Below are 24,437 nucleotides of genomic sequence, written 5' to 3'. Positions count from 1 at the left end.
TGATTGGTTGCCACCCACACACCCCCTGACTGGGATCCCACTTACCACCTTTCATTGTGTGGGACAGTGCTTCAGCCAACTGGGCCACACCAGTCAGGGCAAAAAAAATCACAAAATATTTTAATAATTTTACCCTGCATCTACCTCTCTGCTCTTGTGCTAGCTTAGCTATATATAGACACACTTTAAAGTGTTAGCATTTTGTGAAAGAAGGAGCTAAAATGCTCTCTGGCCATCTGAATTGTGCGCAGAGATGCTTTGAGTTGGATTGGTAGGTTCACTTCCAGTGTTTAGGTGTAGTATTGAGGCATTATGGTGCTCTTGCAGAAAACCAAGTCTTAGTTTAAGGGAAGTTCAGGTAGTTTTTTTTAAAGCATGATTTTATTGATTTTTAGAGAGAGAGGAAGGGAGAAGGGATAGAGAGAAACATCGATGAGAGAGAAACATCATTGATTGGCTACTGCCTCCTGCATGCCCCTTACTGGGGATCGAGCCCAAAACCCGAGCATATGCCCTGACCGGGAATCGAACTGTGACCTCTTAGTTCCTAGGTTGACGCTCAACTAATGAGCCACACCGGCTGGGCTCAGGTAGTTTTTTTAAGATTGATATTCTATTGCTAGAAAAACATGTATTGGTCATTTATGTATAGCTTAGAGTTAAAAGTTTGGTGACAGAAATACTTGGGGTATAAAATTTATATTTTTTTATTAGTAGTAGTTTTAATAGACTCTTATAAAGACATTAAATCTTAATGTTTACTTCTTTTAAGGATCTTCATGGTTTTTGCATGGTACTTATTAATGCTGCTTTTCTCATAAGCTTCTGTAAGATACTCCTATTTAGAACAACCCCAGGATCAGAAACAACTTTCTAAACATATCTAGACACTTATGCAGAAAATATAAAAGAGTTTGAAATATTGATTGGATAAAAAAAGACCAATTCAGATTGGCTGGAATTGCAAATATATGCCTTTGCTTTGTTTCGATGTTTGAAATATCAGCCTTCTCTTGGTATTACTGATGGCCTCTTCTTGTCCCATTTTATAGGGAAGCACCACTGCCATTTGTGCCACAGGCCTTCGGAATTTGGGGAACACGTGTTTTATGAATGCCATCCTTCAGTCACTCAGGTAATGTGATAGAGCTTAAGTATCTGTTGTTAGTTGCTAGTGGAATGGTTAAGAGCAAAAGCTGTGGATTCAGATCCTCTCTGCCATCGACTCTAGTCATATGGCTTGGGGCAAGTTCCTCAATTCCCAATCAGCAAAATTGGGAATAGTAGTTCTACCTCACAGGGTAGTTGGAGTGATTAAATGTAATGTATATAAAGTACTTATTAGAAAAGTGCCTAGCATTAAATAACTGCTAGCTGTTATTTATTTCCTATTGCTTCTTGAATAGGCTAGAGCAGAGGCCAGCAAACTTTTTCTGTAAAAGGTCAGATTAAATAAATATTCTTAATCTTTGCATGCCACCTACAGTTTCTCACATAGTCTTCTCCCCTCTACCCCATCCCCTTTTGAAATGGCTATTTAAAAATGTAAAAGCTCACTGGCCCAGGGCCAGATATGGTGTGTGGGCTGTGGTTTGCAGACTCCTGGGCTACAGGGAACCTTGTTCAGAAAACATCTGAATCATTAGCTGAGCCTTAAGTGTAGTCTAAGATTGGATGTTTAGAAGATCTTCAGAATATAAGATAAGCAGTAAAAATAAAATGGCCAAGAAGGCTGACATAAGTTGTATAGAATAAATATTTTGAAAGTTGTGTACTTTTAGGTTTCAATGAGCCATCAAACGTCATAATAAATTATCTTCCCAAGGCCACCTTGGGAATAAGGCAGAAGCCATATTTTTTCTCTCCTTAAAGGTACTATTAGCTTAATCCAGTTTGCCCAAAGAAGAAATTTGGCATTTGAATTTTCCTTGTTACTCTGTGTAGTGTATCTAAACAGTATGTTTGGTTTCATGAGTTGTTTTTATTTGAGAAAATTGTTGACCACCTGCAAACAAGCACCCTGAGAAGAAAGAAATGGTGACAACTTATAGATGTGGGGGGAGGGGAAATTGAGGATTTTTTGAACAGAGATTTTGTGTTAAGATCTTTGTTCATTTCTGCAGTCACCTATTTATACTTTTTCTTGGAATAAATGTCAAAACTTAATGAAGATATTCAATGCAATAGACTACACTGAGTACAATTTAAATGAAAAATGGAAAGATCACATTTTCAAAATCTATATGTAGGTTTCATAGAATTTTCTTTATAGTCCCAGTAAATTTTAAAAAATAATAATTTTCTTCCCTTCCTTTTTAAATAGTAACATTGAACAGTTTTGCTGTTATTTCAAAGAACTGCCCGCTGTGGAGTTAAGGAACGGGAAGACGGCTGGAAGGCGAACGTACCACACCAGGAGCCAAGGAGATAACAATGTGTGAGTTCTAAGAATGAATCCTTTCTGGCCTTGAAACAAAACAAATGACTCTCACTGGTGATTTCCATCACATATGTGAGTTCAGAGGGACATTTAAAAAAACTCTTCTAAAAATTGTGTTTAAGTATCTAGCTGGTAATTGTAATAAATGTTGGAATTCTTTTATATATATTTACCTAAAAGGTGGCATAAATTTAGCACTCTACTTACTGAGTCTTTGTGAATTTGGACAATCTAAAATTGACATCTGTGTATGAAATACAGTTCTAGGGGTAGACCAGCAGGAATACTACTAGTCTTTGTGAATTGACTTGTCTGATAGTGTTAGATAAATCTGTCTTGGATAATAAAATTAATTTGTAGTCATCACATTAATTACAGGGTCAATACAGTCAATTTTTCATTGATATGAAGAGGGAGAAAATTAACAAGTGATTATTGAGAGGCAATATGTATTCAGTGCAGTTATGCTCTATTTGGGGTTTAGAAGATGTAGCATATTATGCTTATAAGAGGCACATTTTTTCATATCTTACCATTACTGAAACAGGGATATGATTTATAATCTGTATATATTTTAATGCAATGTTTTACCTGCCTGCCCATCCCTACCCTCCCCCCCATCCCCACACATTCCAAAAAGCCATCTTCTAACCTGGCACGGTTCTGCCTGAGTGGCTGAGGGAGACTAGGATAGAACATGCTGGACCAGTGTACTGTACCGTTAGGGCCAAAATGTGGGGGGGCTTGAAAACCAGGCATTGGAGCAGGGATGGACTGATATCACTAGAAGTGGTGCCTTAAGAGTTTACTTTGATAACAGTATACAGGAGGCACTGGAAAATGCTTGCATTTAGGGAGGCTTCACATTCTGTAGTAATTGGGTTGGAGGGGTAGCAGGGACATGAAGAGGGAAAATACATGCGCACAACCCTAAAGGAAGAGCGAGCAGTGCTCCATGTATTAATGTAATTCAAGGTTTAGCTTCAAACCATGGAAATGCTTCTGGCCATTGTAGGCAGACAGGGAATGTATTGAAGATCTGATTGGCGCGCTAACCATTACTGGGTGGGTAGAAAATCAGGTCTGAAGTCTGGGCATCCAGAACCAAAGCCACAGTCATCCCATGGTATTCCCCCACGAGGACATCACTGCTTCTGCTGCCCAGTGCAGCGCCAGGGCTCCCACTGCCGGCACCGCTGGAGCTGGGCGCTGGGTGAACTCCACGTGATGCTTTTTGCCACCAGAAAGGATTTGGGACTGTACCAGCTTTTTTGCATCACTAACACCTGCTTCAAATAGGCAGAACCCAGGCCCTGTACCTGAGTCCTGCCTGCAGGGCAGGTGGAAGGAAGGCTGAGAAAGCAAGTATCTGGCCTTTCCAGCTTCCATACTGGGAGGCAAGCTCTGACTCTCACCAAGACTCTGAAGGTGGGGAATTCCTCAAACAAAATTTCAGGTACTAAGAAGTAAAAAATATGCTTTGTATCCCAGGGATACTGGATAACAGGTTGAGAAAGAAGATATTGAGATTCCGAGATATCAGTTAGGTGTCCGTGAATATGGTAGTTGTTTTGACAGATGTGGTCATTGAAGTTGAGGAGGCATATCAGTTTAGCTACATGCATAAATAACTAAAATTAACAGTGACTTAAACATCCGTGGCTTACTTTCTCGTGCAGAAGTTGGAGGTTATCTGTCTAGGGTTGTTTCACACAGTCTTCAGGCTCCTTGTAGCTCTTTGTTCCACCAGCCCTGGGGTGGGGCCCTCAGCCACACAGTCCAGGAACTGGAGTGCCACCAGTTCATTCTCATTCCAGCTAGAAGGAAGGAGGAAGAGTTAATAAGGAAATTTCTCAGAAGTAAAATACACTCAGAGTTTTTTATTCCAGGAGTTTATGTGTCAAGGGGGAAAAAAGGAACTTCTGTTCCTATGGAGGAGACTGGATACTAGGGGACAGTAGGGAGAGGACAGAGAGCAGGTTCAGTACAGTCGAGCTGGAACTGGCAAGAGGGCATCCAGTGGAAATTCCCTGTGGAAGTTGGAGGGACCTGAGTAAAAGTGGTCATGAGAAAATGTGGCTTCTGGATTTGGATTTTTGAGAGTCACTGGTATAGAGCCGAGTGTTGAAGCCTTGTGTCAGATGGACTCTCTGAGGCAGAGATGAGCAGATGGTCACACTGAGGTCTGGGAAGTGCTCCTAGTGAGGGGCAGGGGGAGAAATGCAGGAGATGGAGAAAGAGATTCTGTTCGTTGTTTTAAGTTTTTTAAAATGTATATTCTTAAGTAATTTGGTTTATAACTTACCCATTGCTTTATTGTACTAACACGGCAGTACTTTGGCAGACTTCAGCATATGGTTACAAAACTGGGTTTGTCAGTAATTACTGTTATTTACGTGGGTTTTTGTGATGCTCTTACTTAATTGTCAGATTTAGCTCAGAAGAGACCAGACCCTTTTTATGTTTTTATTATGAATTTTAGACAATTGGACATTATGCATTGAAATAGTAGCCTCTCATTGATGCTAAGGGTATCGTCCCTTCCTCTTTTGCAGGTCTTTGGTGGAAGAGTTTAGAAAGACACTGTGTGCTCTATGGCAAGGCAGCCAAACTGCATTTAGCCCAGAGTCCTTATTTTATGTTATTTGGAAGATTATGCCGAATTTTAGGTAAGTATTACTTAATGAAAGATACTTAAAACATTACTATTAGTCTTTATGCTGTTCCTGAGACAATTTCCAAGGAAGTGGTGGTATTCTAAGTATTAAAGACTGGTTTCGCTTTTTTCTTTTTAAAGCAGAAGAAGTTGGATATATCTGACTAGACAGATGTTTGTTTAAATAATAGATGTTAGAAATGTCTTTAACAAAGGGTAGGATATTTTGTTGTTGTAAAAACAAAGCCCTTATAAATAACTTAATGTGCTCTAAGGAAACATACTGGACAAAATTTCCTTGATTCTTTCAAAATCGTATAAAGAATAATTACTATCATACACTATCTTGTTATTTCAACTAACAAAATTCCAACTGTAATCAGAAATCCGTGGCATTCACAGTTCTGCTCTGGGTTCTGAAGGCCTTGGGAGACTAGTCAAGTGCATTGGGATTCACTTGCCAGGAGGTGGCTGGGCCCACGCTAGTGTGGCTGCAGAGTGGCTTGTTTCTGTGCCCGCTGCCGACCTTGCTCCAGTAGGGAAACAGCGCTGTTGTCAGAGGTCCCTACGTCTTCTGGCCTAGTCACCTCTGGAGGGATTCAGGTCATAGCAGATTTGGGGCACTGCAGGTGTTTGACAACAGCCATTGCCACCTTCTGTTGATTTTATCTTTCTGAAGCAATCATGGTTCTTACTAGTCATGATTTTGGCAGCTAATGTACATCCCTCTCTTTTTTTTTTTTAAATCCAGCATGCTGTAGTAAAACAGAACATGTATCCTGCTCTGTTGCCCAATAGTGGTTTAGATATGTAGGTGGTATAGAGAAATCAGTTGTTCTGATCAACTGTTATTACCCTTGATCTTTGTTTTGAAGAAAAACTTCTTTTATGTATGTCATGCCATTCAAGTCTCCTCGCAGGAGACTAATTTTGTGAGGATTTTAGGATTTCTTGACTCTTAAGTAGGAAAGGTGGAAAAATGACTGTTAAGTTACCACTGATCGGGTTTGGACTTAATATAAAATTTCTAACATAATCACCTAATTAGACTCTTAATAGGGATTTAATCTTTATGTTTTATTATTGTATAAAAATAGTTTCCATTTATGGAATGCCTACTATGTGCCTAGCACTTTAGGTCTTTTATATCTGATCTTCATTAAAAAACACAACAAAATTCCTCTCAAAGTAGGAACTGTTAGCCCCATTTTAAGACAGAAGAGAAGCAACTTGTTCAGTCTTATACAGCTAGTAGATGTCAGGACCAGTGTGAGAACCAGGTCTTTGTGGGATTGGCTAATGATAGGTCTTTTAACGATAATTTGTCCACATGCCTGACTGAGTGAGGCCTGCAACTAACTCAATACTATTCTGCTTGGTCCCAGTGTTGACTCAGGCCCCTCATTCTTAATTGGGAGTTTAGAAACACTATTTATTCGATAGAATTCTACTTTTCCTCTAGATCTGCACACGTCTCTTTATATTTTCTGTAGCCCAACTGTGAGCATGATTTAGTTTTTAGCTGCTTAATTTTGCACATGCCAGCACTCCTGCCGACAAAGGGCAAGAACTTTTGGAAAAGGTAACCAGGTTGAGGAACTTGGCCCTGCGTCTCATGATTCCTCATGCACATGAACTCTTTCCTTAATGACTGGCGAGAGTACACGCCTGTGTATTCTTAGCATGGCTTTCTGTTAGTCCTGTAATAATGAGATTATTCCCCATTTCCATGTAATTAAAGAATAACGTTCTTTTGGTTGGATCTGGATATTGAGATTATATCATGGATAAAGCTATAGCACAGGGTCACTGGACAGTGCCCAGTTGTGAGGCAGGTAGTCGGACTTTCTTCTTATAATTGTCATTTCTCTTAGGTTTGCAGGGTAGTGTCCTTATGTCTGTGTGGAAGCACAATGAGTCTTGAATTATGTTTCTATTATAATCCCAGAGTAAATTTTGTTTAAAGTTTAGAAAGCTCGTTTTCCTTGATTAAGATATGACAGTGTCTAGGGAATCTGCTCCCGTGGAATGAACTATGAATAATTGCAATACAAACTTGCACATAAAAATAGGAACAACTTTTGTTTATTAAATAAATGCAGAAAAAATATTCTAAAAATAATCAACAGCTTTGGGTATAGAAACCATCAAAGTTATTTTTTTTTCTTTTCCTTTCAAACCAAAACCCAGTTTTATCCAGCAGGGAAACGGTTCCTGAAGCTTGACCTTCCCAGCAGACACACGGTAGCTTCTCCGTATCCACGGTCACTCTCTGTGGTTCCAGGGATCTGCAGTCAGCCATGATCCAAAAATATTAAATGGAAATTCCAGAAATAAACAGTTCATAAGTTTTCATTTGCCGCCAGTCTGAGCAGCGCGGTGAAACCCCGTCCGGCCCGCCCGCCCAGGCCGGGCCATGCCGCTGCGCCCCGCCCTCCCCACACCGCTGCTCACTTAGCCGCCTCGGCTGTCAGATGGGCTGTCGTGGTATCCCAGTGCTTGTGTTCAAGTGGCCCTTATTTTACTAAATAATGTCTCATTTGCATAACTTTTATTACAGTATGTTTTTATAATTGTTCTATTTTATTGCTGCTGTTAATCTCTCCCTGTGCCTACTCGATAAGTTAAACTTTGTTATAGGTATGTTTGTACAGGAAAAAGCACAGTGTGCACAGGTTCAGGGCCCACCCTCAGTCTCAGGCATCCCCAGCGGGCCTTGGCCACATCCCCCGAGGGCAGGGGGAGGGTTACAGTACCTACTTGCCATGCTGCTTGTGGCTGCCCAGCTTTTCCTGTCCTTCTCTAGTTCATAAAAGTATCTTAAAGTTTTTTTTAAAAACTAGGCAAAATACAGGTGGTTCAAAATTTCAAAAGATAAAAAAGGATATGCAATGAATGTTTTTCTTTTACTCTGTCCCCAAGCCATTCATTCTGCTTTCTGGAATTAACTATAGTTATTAGATTATTGTGTATCCTTTCAGTGATATTCTGCATGTGTATATTACAAGCGTGTGTGTTTCTGTATGTGTGTAATTTTTAACATAAATGGTAACATCTTTTTTTCCTATTTTGAGATGATTTATATTAGTATATAAATAGCTTTCTCGGGCCATTTTATGACTGCGCAATATTCTCCTTTATGGCTATATCACAATGTATGTAAGAGCCCCCTACCAACGGGGACTCGTTCCTTACCTTTGTTGTTCCGAACAGGGCTGCAGTGGGTAGTCTCATACATTCATATGCATGTACCTGAAAGAGAAATTGCTTACTCAAAAGATACTGGCTTTTGTAATTTTGATAGTCTTTTCTGCTAGCCTTTGCTTTCTTTAACATGATTTTGACTTGTCGCTTCCATACCTTTGTCATGTGCTTCCTGCCTGCAGTATTTGCCTCGTGGTCCCATTTCTTTTCTTAGGATCCAACTAACTCTCTCCAGGAAAGTCTCTTGATAATTCGGATCAGGGCTGGTATTTGTTCCCTTGCTTCTCACACCACTTCTGCACTGTTTCTACTTCCACGTATAACCTGATCTAATGTATTTGCCTTCACTTCCCAAAACAGAGTTTTCTTTAGTTTTTAAAAAATTAGTTCTTGTTGTAATTAATATTTAAACATGATGGGTGAATGAATTACTGGAACAGTATTCTTATATTTGCTAACTGTTCTACTTGGTGCTGTAGAAAGCGTAAAGGTCTTTGTATACAAATAGGTCTTTAATTGTGGTATTTTAATTTAACAGTAATCTTTATGGGTTTTTGTAAATAGAAAACTTTAACAGGTAATTTGGAGGATATTTTATATTTAAACAATATTAGCTCTTCTATCCAGGAATTTTGCTGTTGTATTTCTTGTGCGTGTTTGTAAACAGAAATCATTTTTGAAATTTTTGTTTTTCTGATGTTTTTTGCTTGAAGAAACAACCATGATAGGTGCCACATGCTGGGTAGGAATGGCTAACTTTAACTGATTTTGGTTTTGCAAGTAATTTGGACAAAACAATAATTTAGAATTCGTTTATGAATGTTAAAGATAATTTAAATATGAACAGAACTTAAAGTTCTAGTGTTCTAGCATGTCCTAGGTATTTTCGGAGACGTTTGTTCTAGAATGATAAAATTTGAGCCTGTAGAGGCCTGTCCTGTTCCTTCTTGGTCTTTTATAAATTATGTGCTGGTACTGCCCAAACAGAGACTAGTCAGTAACGCACAGGTGCGTGTCACAATTGTGCATGTTGGGGCATCATGCAGGTACTTGTGTGTGTGTATATCTTTGGTGTCTGATTATTTGGAATGTCTGCTTTTCACACTCAAGTCAGCTGCAAAGTAACATTTTTTTCTTCCTTTTTAAAAAATCTTCACCTGAGGACATGCTTTTTTACTGATTTTAGAGAGAGAGGAAGGGAAGCGGGGAGAGATTGATCTGAGAGTAAAACATCGATCGGCTGCCTCCTGCACGCACCCTGACCTGGGTATGTGCCCTGACTGGGAATAGAACCCTTGACCTTTCTGTGTACGGCATGGTGCTCCAACCAACTGAGGCACACCAGCCAGGGCAGAGTAACATTTTCTTCGATCATTCTTTATTGGGGCATTTCTTTTTTTTAAAGATTTGGGTAAATATGGCTTACCTCATTGTGCCAACAATTGTTGTGAAGAGCCAGCTGCCCCATGTGGTCCTTCAACAGTCCCCTCTTCTCAGCCCCCTCGTTCAGAAGGGATGATTCATGATCCTTTAAGCTTCTTATGTTTGCAGTGTGCTCTCTAACAATTATTTCCCACAGCATTTTTTTATGACACAGATTTCCTGTAGGCATTAAAGAGGAGGAAATCTTTAAGGTCAAACAAGTAAAGATAAGGAAGTGTTAAAATTGGAGCCACTGTTATTTCCCTCTGTCTTCTTGTCTCTCAATTCTGCATAAATCCATTTCCTCACTAACTCACAAACACCTGTTTGACATCAGTGAAATAATTTGTATACAAAACATAAATACTGCACCCAGATGTGAGGAGTGTTTCCTTTAATGTGATTACCAAACAAGAGAAACCTAATTAACTGGAGAGGAAACTCTGAAGCCCAGGTTGTATAATTGGCAAATAATTAAAAAAGGTAACTGAAGTTTGTTGATTTAACATACTAAATAATATTTGTTAAGACGTTCAGATAAGTCAATGAAAGGTTTTATTTAAATACTTAAAAATGGAATTGTAAATATCTATTTAGTCAGAATCAGAAAATTTCATAGTCTTAGAAGAAACTTTTCTGGTAAAGATCACACGTTAAAATAGAAACCCAGAACTTAACCTTTATAAAATAGCCCAGTGTTCCGTGATCTCAAGTACATCAAAATGTGTTTCTAATGGTAAAAGAAACATCATAATATAATGTTTTTGATAAAAGAAAAGAGAATCATGGTACGGTTGGAAACATTCATCAGTATACATTAGGAAGATTATTTTTTAAAAAGAATGTATTTGATGAAAATGCAAATCAGCATAACTACAAGGTACTGACTGGTTTCTAAAATGATTCATTTTAGAAACATGATTAGATATCAGGTTATTTTGATGAAAGAATGAAACTATTTTTATATGTAATAGAATTTCAGATATCTCCTAAAGTAGTAATATTACCTTTGAGTTATGAAAAATAAAAAGGATGTTGTATTGAAAAAGTTTAAAGCACCTCGCATAGATACATAAAGGAACTACCAACTTTGAGTGAATACTTTTGACTGTGAATGTTAACATTTTTATTCATATGAATCTTAGAAGAAATACTTGGACTCATTGATAATTAGTAGCTAAGTAGTTCAGAAAAAGTTATAGTGCAATGCTAAAGTGACTTCTGATTTAAGTTCCATTGATTAGGCAGACTGTTTTCATAATTTCTTATTTCCAGGAGAAATTTCAGGAAAAGGGGGAAAATATAGATTGAGGGAAACTCTGGTTGAAAGAAATTTTGCTTATGGAACCATTGCCTGGAAGAGCGGTGGAAGTTTTGACTCAAGACCAGCCAGAAAAACTTGAGATTTAGAGGATAGATTAAAGAGAACCTTCCGTGCTGGCAGAATGTAGGCAGAAGTCTTTTCCATCTACAGTTTTATGCAAGTACCTTATATTTCATTGCTTGATTTATTTTATCAACGTACACCTCTATTACCTTCCAATTATATCAGCTTTATTTTCTGTCAGCCTTCATTTCTGTTTACTTTTCATTGATCTTATTATATATAATTTCCTATCTGAATAAAGTGGAAGAAGTAACCTAAGAATATGTTGCTATATTAAAATTTTAGGATAGAGAATAATTGTGTGTGACTCAGTGCATTTTTTAAAGTATTTATTTAAACAACGTCTTTTGAATTGAGATTAGGAGGCAAGTATAGAACATTAGATGTCTAACTTTTTAGATAATTTCTCTTTTTCTTTCAGCCAATGCTTAAAAACTAGTGTCTTTCCATCTAAAAATTAGTTTTAGATTCCTTATTTCTTGTAGTGGTGGTTTAGACCTAGTTCTGTGGTGGAGTTAAGATGTGAAACTTTAACATTTGAGCATCTTGTAGAGGGGCCGGCGGGACAGTGGGAAGGTTCAGGGCCCCTCCAGGAGAGACGGGGTGTAGTCCATCCATCTCTGTGGGACTTTAGGCAAATCACGCCCCAACCCCCTTTTTTGTCCCTCAGTTTTCCTCATCTCTCAAGTGGGGTCAGTTGAAATCACTACAGTCCAATTAGCTTTAATATTCTGTGTTTTCAAAAAGTAGAATTTTTTTTTCTTGTTGAGAAGTTTTGTGTGTAAAACATGGAGCAGGTGGGGATGGCAAGCCCGGGCGCCTCGCTGTGCCCTGCGCTCTGAGCGCGCTGCAGCCCTGCCCACCGCTTTTCCCTTCTGCCTGGTTGGGCAGCGGGGCCGCCTCCGTGACAGACTGTTTCTGTTCGTTTCAGGGGCTACCAGCAGCAGGATGCCCATGAATTCATGCGCTACCTTTTGGACCACCTGCACTTGGAACTCCAGGGTGGTTTCAACGGTGTTTCTCGCTCAGCAATTCTGCAGGAGAATTCTACCCTGTCTGCAAGTAACAAATGTTGCATGTAAGATTTAATTTCCTTTGGTGTTTTAGGAGAACTGCAAACATTTCTGTTGGAAGGTGGAGAGTTTTCCTTAACCTTTGCTGAAAATTTTTGCATTTGAACTTTGTGACCAAGTGGCCTGGCACATGTCTCCCACTTCCAGACCAGGCATCTTGTATTTGCATCTTGGTGTAGTTCTGATTGTTATTTGATATAGATAATTTTAAAACTTGAAAAGCAATAGATAATATTTGTACAATGTAGCATTTAAAAGGTTTCCTCCAAATGTACTGAATGATGGCTTGAAGACTTACTTTTCATATACTAAAATAATTATATTCACTAAAAACAAAGGCTTAAAATATTTTGAATGTGAATTTTTCTAAAGCCTCATTTTGGACTTGAATTTTCCTAAAGTATATCTGTTCTTTATTGAAATTGAGAAATTTGTAAGTTCTTGGAATTTTTTCCTTACCTCACTATGAACAAAACCAACCCTTTGGATTGCTTTTCCAAGTACTAATGCCCCAAAATATACATTGAGATTAGAACGTTTATTTTGCTCGAGGCATAGATGTTTTATGATATTTCAGCCTGGATATTGGTTAGTTGTAGTGTAGTCTCCTTTTGTTCATATTTTTGAAGTTTTGTGTTGACCTATGTATGCAGTATAGGGATTTATAAGATGAATTCCCCAAGGACAAAAGAGGAGGAAATACATAGAGGTCGCTGTAGTGTTGCCTGGCAGCCCCTGAGATAAGGCCTTTTTCATGACTAAACAGTATCATAGCTAATCTGGCCGTGTCAGAGAAGAGTGACCAACATGAATTGCTGTACTTCTCAAAACGGTTGGTCTTCTAGGTTCTTGTAGCTATGATTCCAATTAGATTCCAATACAGAAAGGGAAGGACCTATGACTGGCAGAACTGTTCTTGCTGCTAGCACCAAACTAAAAATAGTATTAAATGAAAAATTCTGTTTTGTGTTTTGACTTGATTAGTACCCTTTACTGAGAGGCAGAAATGATAAAGGAAGAACTACATTGAGTTTAAATGTTCTGCTTTGAAATAAAGTAGTTTCTCTTTAAATTAAGGGCAGCATTGTATGTGAACATCAGTATGAAAAGATCAGTCATAGTCCCTTTATTTCCATAGTAATTTTTGGGGTGCCCTTCATGACACAGAGAGTAAACCTAAAACCTGAAGTGGCCGTTGTGTTCTACAGTTCCCAATATATCTTCCCTATTTGTTTAATTTCTATACGAAAGCCATATAGCTTATGAACAACTTAAGAAATATAGTAAAGCTGAAATATATTTTTTTTTTCAGTAAGGGAAGAAAGCCAAAGGAAGCAAACTTTTAAAATAATAGAATTGCTCGGGTAGGTTTTGTCTGTCTCATCACTGCAACTGATTCAGAGCAGTTCAGAAAGTGCAGCTCAGTGATCACAAGTGTCAGAAAGCACCTCAGGTTCCTATTAGCATAAAAGCATTTACTGGCCGAAGTTAACTGCATAAGTGCACAAAGGGTGATATGTGTCTCTTGTTGTACTATTAATGACAGCAAAATATTGAAACAGCCTCAGTACCCATTCATATTATTATGTTGGTTAAGTTCAGAGCAGGAGCATAGTATTGAGAACAGCTGCCTGGGCCAGACCAGCTGTGTGACCTTGGGCCAGGTTACTTAACCTTTTGGACCTCAGCTTCCTGGTCTGTGAAATGGGAATAATCACGTCTACCTCATAGAGTTGCTGTGTGGGTTCACTGAGTTAATAAGTGGAAAGTACTTAGAATGGCCCTTCACATGTGCTTAATAGGGTGTTTGCTAATCATGCTCTCACTGCTGTGCTTTCTCAGTTGTTCTTGTGTCCATACTGTGGCATGCCGTGCAGCTGTCAAAAAAGTGGGGTACAGCCTGACCGGTGTGACTCAGTGGTTGAGCGTCGACCTACCAACCAGGAGGTCACGGTTCGATTCTTGGTCCGGGCACATGCCCAGGTTGCGGGCTCTGCAGGAGGCAGCCGATCAGTGACTCTCTCATCATAGATGTTTCTACCTCTCTTTCCCTCTCCCTTCCTCTCTCTGAAATAAAAAATTTTAAAGGAAAAAAAGGGGGGGGAGAAGACATGTTCAAAATAGGCACTTAAAGAAGAGCAAAAAGCAGGTATGATGCTAATTATTATGGTAATAAAAAGCCCTTAACACTCTTGAAGGGCTTTTTTTCTGGTAAGCACTTGTTTAAAAGTGCTGTGCACACACGGCCCATTTCGTCTTCACACCGCCTCTGAGGTGGATGGACCTTGTTCCTTCTACATGTGACGAAGCCAAGGCGCTAAGGGTTCACTAACAGGAGGGCAGTTGTGTGGCTTTTTGTTTGTTTTTTATTAAAGTAGTGTATTCTTGACCTCCACAAAGGAATTATTTATGTTAAGCGAGCTTCTTAAAAGGCTTGTCGACAGGAACGTTCAGCACTTCAGCTGTAAAGTCAGACCTCCACCAGTGATCACTAAAGAAGCACGACATTTCTTTCTTCTTTCCCCCAACCCGGACAGCTTAGCACCTGGAAAAATGGAAACCTATCTCCAGTTGAGGTGGTGGTTCAAAGTAAAGTAACTGCGGCCTCCCTGTAAGATGAGAGGCCTTGAAAAGACTCAAATATGAGGCCGTTCCCTCTTTTCCTCTGGACATAACTGGGGAAGTTTTGTGCCCCGAGCGTAGGCACGCACATGACCCGATGGCTGGGAGTGGTAACTGCCCGGTGTCTGTGACTTTGGAGAAAGTAATGGATGGAAGAGGGCCTGGGGGAGGCCAGTCAGTCAGTGACTTAGCCCTTTTCTTTAGTGTACGTCTAAATATTTTTTGAAGTTTTTGCATTATTTTATAGTTTAAATACATATAAGTTATTTTCCTTTTTTGCTGAGATGTTTTCCTATGTGCTTTCTTAGAAATGGAGCCTCTACGGTTGTCACGGCCATGTTCGGAGGCATTCTCCAGAACGAGGTCAACTGCCTCATATGCGGGACAGAATCTAGGAAGTTCGATCCATTCCTAGGTAAGACATATTTGGTATGAGGAGATTGATACTGTATTAGAATAATTTTAATGTTTCCTTTGAAAATTAAGACAGTAGAGATAAGTCATTAAAAATACAACAGTTTTTGAAATTACTCTTTGAGTTATCTGACTTTAACAGCTGTTTTCCTATTTCCTTTCAAGACCTTTCATTAGATATTCCAAGTCAGTTCAGAAATAAGCGCTCTAAGAATCAAGAAAATGGACCAGTTTGTTCCTTACGAGGTAAGATACTAAATTAATGTTCTAGAATTCTTTTTTCCCTCTGAAATACCTGAATATGTTTATAAGTTCCATCTGTATGTACTGGGTTGCTAATTACTTTAATGAATTTGTGTTAATAACTTAATAAAAGTCAAACCTGGATGTCTCTCTCTCCAAAAAAATTCTGTTTAATGAGAATGCCTGCCAGAGACAGTAGGTCAAGCATAAAATATTTCTCACCTTTCCCTTTTAAAAGTGAAAGTCCATCACAAAACATTTACTGACCTAATGAAATAGAATTTATTCCATGGATATCCGCTGGTGTCCACGGGGAGAAAGAATATTCAGCCAAGCCTCATGAATTACGGGGTATTTATTCTTACGTGTGACACATTCTTCCGAGTTTGAGAAATCTGTTGATACTGCCATTGGTTAAGCCTAAGGCCCTACTTTTAATGACAGGAGTATTAAAATTCACATTTACTTTGCAAGATTTTGAACAACTTCTTTCCTTGATGAGTATTAACTACTTAGTGAAGGCGAGAGACCTATCCTTCCCCAACCTCTATAATGACTAATTGTTCTTATTAGTCATGAAAAGAAGAAACTAGGATAGAAAAAAGAGGACCTAATACATGTTTGTCATTAAGTAACTGCACACTGAAGGCAAGTAACATAATTCCTGCCCTAAATTCTATGTTCACTAAAGTAATTCAACTGTTTTAGGGAGTATTGTCATAATTGGAGGTAGGTAGGTAGATAGATGGATAGGTATTTTTTCTTAAAAAACAAAAGATTGTAATGGTCAAAAACTGCTGTCTTGTGTGACAACCATAGTCATATGTGGCTATTAAAATTGAATTAAAATAAAAAATTTTCAGTTGCTCACCTACACTAGCCATATGTCAAGTGTTCAATAACCATGGGCTGGTGGCTATTGTATTGGGCAGCACAGATGCACAACATTACTGTTATTGCAGAAAATTCTATGGACTGCACTTCTCTAGAATCCAGTCATCCTAGTAAAAATACAGCTTTTGGGGAGGGGCAGGCTTCCCTGTGTCCCAGGGACATCGTTCCACATTTGGCTTGTTAAAATAGGAGCAGCAGAGGTCTTGCATGTAGAACTGTTGCTCGGGTAGTTTCTGGAACTCTCTCGGGATGTCTGTGAAAAACACTGGACTACTCTAAGAAACAAGAGGAAACCAACTCTGCACATTACAGAGGCTTTCAGTTTGTTCCCACCTGTGCAAGTTGTGACTGTCTCTTTTGAACAGGAGCAGAAGAAATTCAGGGAAGCCTTGTCCACCCCACTTCCCCCTAAAATGTATGGCTATGGTGTGTTTCTCCAAAACTGTTTTTGGCCTTTTTGAGATTGATTTTTAAAATATCACAATATACTTGATATGGGCCCGGCCGGCGTGGCTCAGCAGTTGAGCATCTACCAGGAGATCGTGGTTTGATTCCTGGTCAGGGCACATGCCCGGGTTGCGGGCTCGATCCTCAGTAAGGGGAGTGCAGGAGGCAGCTGATCAATGACTCTCATCATTGATGTTTCTAGCTCTCCTTCTCTCTTCCTCTCTCTGAAATTAGTAAAGATATATTTTTTTAAAAATTTAAAAAACAACAAAACCCAATATACTTGGTATCAAATATACTTTATCTATACAGCTTGTGAATATAGGTGAACTTAATAATAAAACAAACATTATTTGATCACTTAGAGGATATCAGTGAGAATTACATTATTAAAGGAATTAGACATCTTAAAACTATATAATCTAAATCAGATTGACATCATTTTGAAATTTCAATAAGAACAGTAGTAATATTGACATTAATTTTAAAAAATACTGTTCCTTGATATAAATATGTAGATATATATTTGAAAAATATTTCCTAATATTTAACAAAACCCAGTAAGTCTAGATGATCTTTGGTGGAAGCTCCAGGGACACTGGTTTGTTCAGGCTTCTTCCTCCTCCGCTGTGTCCCGCCCGCCCCCCAGCCTGAGCTGGTCATATACGTGGTTCTGTTGCCCTCTGTGGCACTGCACTTGTCACCTGTCTCAGAATGCTCTGATACTGACCTTCCTTCCCTGAGGCCATCCTGGAGAGTGCATGACCATCGCTTAGGTGGTTGGTTGGTACTACAAACAAGAAAAATGGCAAATGGAGATGATAAACTTGAAAAACAGTATTTGTAACATGAGAAAAAGTACTTAGGCAAAGTATTTAAATAAGAAAATGCAAATGGTCAATTTAACATCTGAAAAACTGTTTCACTTATATTCAGGAAAGTATAAGTAAAGCATAATTGGTCAAAATGATGATAGATAACATCTGTTGTTAGTGAAAGTTTTGGAAAGTGGGCACTCTCGTTGGTGTTAGGAGTATAAATTGGTATAATTGGTTTTGGAATGTAGTGATCACCATTTTTAATAGGCATTTCCTTAGACATAGTAATTTCACCTGCAAATGTGAATAGTGACATATGTAAAAGATATTCACTGAAGCAATCTTTGTTACAGCAAAAAATCATAAACAATTTATATGCCCAACAGTAGGATATTGGTTCAATAAATTATATTATGTAACAATTAAGAAAGCTAAAGTTGATGAATAGCCCAGGCCACAGAAAGATAAGTACAGAATATTGTAGAGTAAAACATTCTCCATAGAAGTATATATATTGAATTAATCCATTTGTGCAAGATAAAAAAACATATGTACATTAAAATTCTTGAGCATACACTGTTCACAGGGGAATGGGATTCAGGAAGAAATGGAATTGTGACTTCTTTTTTGTGCTCTTTTATATTGTTTGAATTTTTTTAACCTATTGTGTCACCTTTATAATTAGGTATTTATTTTGGGTGAGTAAAAAAATGTGGATTAATTCATGCATACTTCCCCATTACTGCTTTGCTGAATTAAGTTTGCATAATGCATAAAAGTGATCTAATAACTTCAACAAACCAATTTTATTCCTTGTTTTCCATAGAGATGCTATTTAACAGTTAATATAACATAGAAGACTGACACTAATGAAATATATGCCCTGAAACCTTTGAGAATCTTAGGAGTTTTAAAAACCACCATGGCATTTTTCCCCCCCGATGAAATACAAATGAAAAATTTAAGCAGCTTCCTGAGATCCTTAATGAGAGATGTGAAGGTCAGTGGAGGACAGCAAAGCTTTGCTGAGACGTGAATGCGGGTACCTGCCAGAGAGAACTCACCGGCCTGTGAGCCATTCACTTCCATATATGAGCTTTGAGATGAAATTCATATTTGTGCTGCTGCAAAATATTAAACTCTAGTACATTTCAGGGTCAGACTTTTTACATATTTTAAATGGCAGTTGTCAAATCTGTGAATGTCAAGGATATGCTGTATCTGGGCAGTCTTCCTCTTAAAGAAGTGTGCGCGGATGTGTTTCAGTAATGGTTTTCTCCTTATTACAAAGAAGGAAAATTCTTTGTATGTTATTGTAGAAGTTGGGGAAAATTCAAAAGAGTGCAGAGAGGAAAAAAAACATCCCTTTCTTATAAGCCTACTGCCCAGAAATACCATGCTTAAGGATATTTTTGTTTAAAAACTGATTTAAAAGCTATTTTATAAAAAGGCAGCAGTTGGCACTTGGAACTTCTTAGGAAAAAAACATGTTTTTTTAACCCATAGAAACCATTATAAATGGGCATTAGGTTTTCAGGAGAGCTCGAGAAGCTTTTAAAAACCCAGATGGAGATGACTGCAGTAGTTCTCCACTAGCTCAGCTAGGGTGTGTGACGTTGCTTCTTTATTGAAACTCCCTAGTGGCTGCCCACGGGCGCACCAGCCTTCTGACCTGATGCAGCTGACAGTGAGGCGGCTTCATTGTCTGGGTACAGTAGCAGTTGTGGGGCTCCTGAGCCTGTTGCAGCTGCAGGGAGAGATGTGAAAACAAAAAGAGGGGTCCTAGAGGCAGTTCAGTTACCGCTTTTTAAACTGAGTGTCCGAAAACCAGGCTCAGCTTGTGTTGCTTGTTTGTGAATCGTCTAATGGCCTTTCATTCCATTTTGGTTTATCACATGGCCTCACATGAAAAGGAGGAAACCCTGCACTATCTTGTGCATAAATTGGCTGTGGGACCACTTTGTGGCCACCCTGTAAGTTTTAGCCTCTCAAAAGGGTAAAAGGAAGAAAAATACAAAGGAAGAAAATGTTGGAAAGCAAGAAATGCTGGGGGAAGGCAAAAAGAACCTTTGTGCTGGGAAGAAGCTGAGGACTAGAAGGTTGCTAGAGGGAGGGGGCTTCATTTGCAGAAAAGAGCAGGGTGATGCAGGGCCAGGTGCTTCCACCTTCTAGCCTTTGTGAATTATGTTTTTTTGAACATAAATGTCCGAATACCTGTTCAAGTCCCTACTTTCATTTCTTTTGGGTATAGACCTAGGAGTAGAATTGCTAGGTCATTTAGTAATTCTATGTTTAACTTTTTGAGGAACCACTGAACTGTTTTCCACAGTGGCTGCACCATTTCACTCACATTCTCACCAGCAGTGCATGAGGGTTCTAAATTTCTCCATGTCCTAGATAACATATGTTTCATTTTTTGTTTTTAAAAATAATAGCCATTATAATGAGTGTCCGGTGGTATCTCATTGTGGTTTTGACTTGCATTTCCTAATGATTAATGAAGCTGAGTATCTTTTCTTGTGCATATTAGCCATTTGTGTATCTTCTCTGGAGAAATGTCTATTCAAATACTTTGCCCATTTTTTAATCAGGTGTTTAATTTTTTATTTTTTAAGATAAACCAAGCATTTTTATTTATTAATATAAATACAGCATCATTAGAGATTTCAGTTTTCCTCTCCAGTTTGAATGTGGACTATTAAGAGAGCCTTTTGCATGTCAAGGTACAGGAATCACCCCTGCACTGCTATCAGGTGGTTTGTATTTGTTGAGTTATAGGCATTCTTTCTATATTTTGGCTTTTCTTTATCAGACACATGATTTGTAAATATTTTTCTCCCATTCTGTGGTTTGACTTTCCATTTTCTTATTAGTGTCCTTTGATACACAAGAGCTTAAAACTTTTGACAAAGTCCAGTTTATCTCATTTCCCTTTTGTTGCCTGTGCCTTTGGTGTCATATCAAAGAAATCATTGCCAAATGAATGCCGTAAAGCTTTTCCAGTGTGTTTTCTTCTAAGAGTTTTATGTCTTATGTTTAGGTCTTTGATCCATTTTGAGTTAATTTTTGTATATGGTATTAGGTAAGGGTCCAACTTCACTCTTTTGCATGTGAATATTCAATTTTCCCAGCACCATTTGTTGAAAATACTGTCCTTTGCTTTTTTGCATGGTCCTATTGCTCTTGTTAGAAATCAGCTTACCAAATATTTAAAGGTTTATTTATGGATTTGCTAGTCTGTTTCACTGATCTATGTGCCTGACTTGATGCTAGCACCACACTGTTTTGATTCCTGTAACTTTGTAGTAAGTTTTGAAATTAGAAAAGTGTTGTGAGTCCTGCAACTTTGTTCTTTTTTAGGATTGTTTTGGCTAGTTGAGATTCTTTGAGATGCCATATGAATTTTAGAATAGGCTTTTCTAAGTCTACAAAAAAATGCCATTGGGATTTTGATGGAGATTGCATTGAATCTGTGGATCACTATGTAGTATTGTCTTACTGAAAATAAGTCTCCCAGGCCATCACATGGGATGTTTTTCCATTTATTTATGTCTTTATAAATTTCTTTCAGCAATTTTCAGTGTACAAGTCTTCTCTCTCCTTGGTTAATTAAATATATTACTGAGAATTTTATTCCTCTTGATGTAAATGGAATTGTCTTAATTTCCTTTTTGGATTGTTCATTGTTAGTTTATAAAAACAGTGATTTTTGTGTGTTGATTTTATATTCTGCAACGGTGCCAAATTCATTTATTAGTACTAGCAGTTTGTTTTTTAATCTTTATGATTTTCTACATAAAACTCATGTTATCTGTGAAGAGGTCATTTTACTTTTTCTTTTTAATTTGGATGCCTTCTATTTCTTTTTCTTGTCTAATCATTCTGGCTAAAACTTCCAGTACTATGTTGAATAGACGTGGCATCCTTGTCTTGTTCCTGATCTTAGGGGAAAAGCTTTTTCATCCTTTGACCATGAATATGATATTTGCTGGGATTTTCTTATATGGTCTTTATCATGTCAAAGAAGTTGCCTTTTCCTAGTGTACTGAGTGTTTGCCTGCTGATTTTTAAAAAAGGGAAATTCTACTTTTGTTTCTTATATCTATTCCCCACCCCACCCCCAACCCTAGCCCAAGGCCACAGCTTTTTACATGACACAACAGATACTTGGTGATGAAAGCTCCTATGATTTCAGCTTCAGAACTTACAAGCACCATAGTGATCAGTCTAAAGGGATTCAAAATACCAGCCAGTCTGTGGTGTAGTCAGTCAGTGCTCTTTATGGCTAGAAATATGGAATTTGGGAGGCCCCTGAGGACAGCATCACTATAAATTTGATACATGCTTTGGGAAATACAGGTTTACAATTGTTCAGATGGAAAAAGACATGCAGGTTATGATTACTACAAAAAAGAATAAACTGTGTTTCTTACAGAGTTTAAACTCACAACTGTAAACCTGCTTTTGCCCACCCCTGTATAAGGTTGAAACAGTATATACCCCTCTCTAGAAACCATCCTTGATATAAAATAGCAGGTTGGCTGTGGAGTATTTATCAGCTCTATTAGGACAGAGTTGAAGAGAGAGGCATCACTGTTTACTGGAAAGTGGGAAATTCTCAGGGGAAAAAAAGAAGTGAGAATTATACTGAGTTGAGGGGAGATGGGTGGGATGTACAGTCCAGGTATTGTGATCAGGAAGCATATTCACAAATGTGTGCCAGAGAGGGTTCTAGTTCAAGATCGTGATGTAGGAAGACCCTGAGCTCACCTCCTCCTGCTGACACACTTAATCTGTAGCTACACATGGAATAATTGCCTCTGGAAAAAAATCTACAGACTAGCTGAGCAACTCCTACACATCAGGCAAGTGAGAGGGAGACTACACTGAAGCATGTAGGAGAGGCTGAGACACCATCTCCTCCCCTCCTGGGCATGGTGACCCACAATCAGGAGGGATTTAAACCCCAGAACTTTTCCCTGATGAGTGAAGGGTTTAAACCCCATATTGGGCACAGCAACTTTTAAGATTTGCACCTGAGACATGAGCCCCCAATTCATTAGGCAGTAGTGAACTGAGAAATGGCTCATGCACAGACTCACTCACCCTAGGGCCCAGCACAGAAGCGGACCATTGAAAAGCACACAGACTTCATGTGTAAAAGGCTCATTTGCTAATCTAAAGCAGTTGCTTGAGTGTCGGGGCCTGCTGGGATCTCTCCAGGGATGGAGGCTGGCAGGTGCCATCTTTGAGCTCTCCCTCTGCCACATTCTAGAGCGCCAATGTCTCCTAGAGGGGAGCTTTTACGTGATTGGTGCCCTGGCTTTTGTGGCTGTTGCCAGAGGACAACTCTTTGTTGCCTGGCTCTGGTGGCTAGTAGGGCTTCTGCTCTCAGGTCCCATAGGACTTGTTCCCAATAGAGAAAGAGTTCTTAAACAGCTAGGCTACCACCCCCAAGTCACAGTAAAAGGCAGCAGACCTAGGTGCTCTTACTGTGAAAGAGGCTTATTAGATTTTATCTTCATAGTTACAGCCTGAAGGGCAGGCTTCTAATTAAATAACATCTAAGGCTGACTGTAATCCTCTCCAGAGACCTCAGAGGGTGGGCACTACCTTCCTGCTTTCCCTCTTCTGTGCTCCAGAGCACCAGTATCTCTCAGGGGAGCACTTACACATGTCTGGTGCCCCAGATTTTGAGGCTGCTGCCCAAAAGGTGCACCTTGATCACCTGACTCTGGTGGCCAGGGGGACTTGCTTTCCTGGGTCCCACAGGTATACAACAGTGGGATAGCTCTTGGCAGGCCACCGCCCCCAGGACACTGCACGGACATCAGACTGGACCCCCCCCCCCCCAGTCTTTCTTGGAAAGAGGCCTATTTGTGTGTCCTGGAGCTTTGGCCTGAGAGGCAGGCTTCAGTTTTGGCACACATCTAAGGGCTTAATTGGGTGCTCTCAGGGAATGTAGCCTAGGATACACCATCTTTGCACTCTCCCCTCCCCCTGCCACAGCTCACCAGTATCTTCCAGAAAGGGGCTTAGATACTCATATGGAACCCTGATTTTTTCAACTCTAGGGGACACCTCCAGATCACCTGGCTCTGGTGGCCAGCAGGGCTTATGCTTACAGCCTGATAGGACTGTATATATATTTGAGTACTTTAAAAGCTGCTGCCTGACAGTCTGGCTTCTAATCAGCCTGAAACTAGTGGTTGATGGAGATCCTCCCCTTTGGGGCACTGACAGGTCTTGGCACATCCTCAACTATGGGAGTTATTAAAAATAAAATAGGCTGCTTGGATAATCACAAGTTGTTTTGAGAGACAACTAAGAGCTAGGGCTGGCGTGAATGTTAAAGTTCATCTCCTACACTAGGCCAGTCCTTTCAAGACTGGGAGAGGTGCCTATTTCATCTAATGCAGAGAAACCATCACAGAGTCAAGCAAAATGAAGAAACAGAGGAGGAATATGTTTCAAATGAGAAAACAACACCTCAGAAAAAACCTTAATGAAATGAGGATAAATAAATACCTGATAAAGAGCTCAAAGTAATGGTCAGAAAAATGCTCACCAATCTTGGGAGAAGAATGGATGAACACAGTGAGAACCTCAACAAAGAGAGAGAAAGTATAAGAGAGTACCAAGTAGAAGTCATAGAGCTGAAGAATACAATTACTGAACTGAAAAATTCATTGGAATGGTTTCAATAGCAGACTAGATGAATCAGAAGAAAGAATCAGTAAACTTGGACAGGGCACTGTAATTCACCCAAGCAGAGCAGCAAAAATAAGAAAGAATGGCCTGATGAAAATTGCAGAAC

At 39.1% G+C, this 24,437-nt stretch overlaps 1 protein-coding gene across 1 annotated transcript in view; it reads left to right on the top strand.

Annotated features, from left to right (window-relative positions):
* Nucleotides 1–24,437, top strand: part of USP3 (ubiquitin specific peptidase 3) — an 86,034-nt gene that overhangs the window by 49,780 nt on the left and 11,817 nt on the right. Inside the window, exons 6-11 of the mRNA XM_016208574.2 lie at nucleotides 1,053–1,135; nucleotides 2,324–2,437; nucleotides 4,996–5,109; nucleotides 12,041–12,187; nucleotides 15,113–15,219; nucleotides 15,384–15,464. Of these exons, the coding sequence (XP_016064060.1) occupies nucleotides 1,053–1,135; nucleotides 2,324–2,437; nucleotides 4,996–5,109; nucleotides 12,041–12,187; nucleotides 15,113–15,219; nucleotides 15,384–15,464 (646 nt within the window). The remainder of the gene's footprint in view (nucleotides 1–1,052; nucleotides 1,136–2,323; nucleotides 2,438–4,995; nucleotides 5,110–12,040; nucleotides 12,188–15,112; nucleotides 15,220–15,383; nucleotides 15,465–24,437) is intronic.

The sequence above is a fragment of the Miniopterus natalensis genome, chromosome 1 (assembly GCF_054644295.1).
Source record: "Miniopterus natalensis isolate mMinNat1 chromosome 1, mMinNat1.hap1, whole genome shotgun sequence".
NCBI lineage: Eukaryota > Metazoa > Chordata > Mammalia > Chiroptera > Miniopteridae > Miniopterus > Miniopterus natalensis.
The sequence above is the reverse complement of the archived record's forward strand: the minus strand, read 5'-3'. Positions and strand labels throughout refer to the sequence as shown.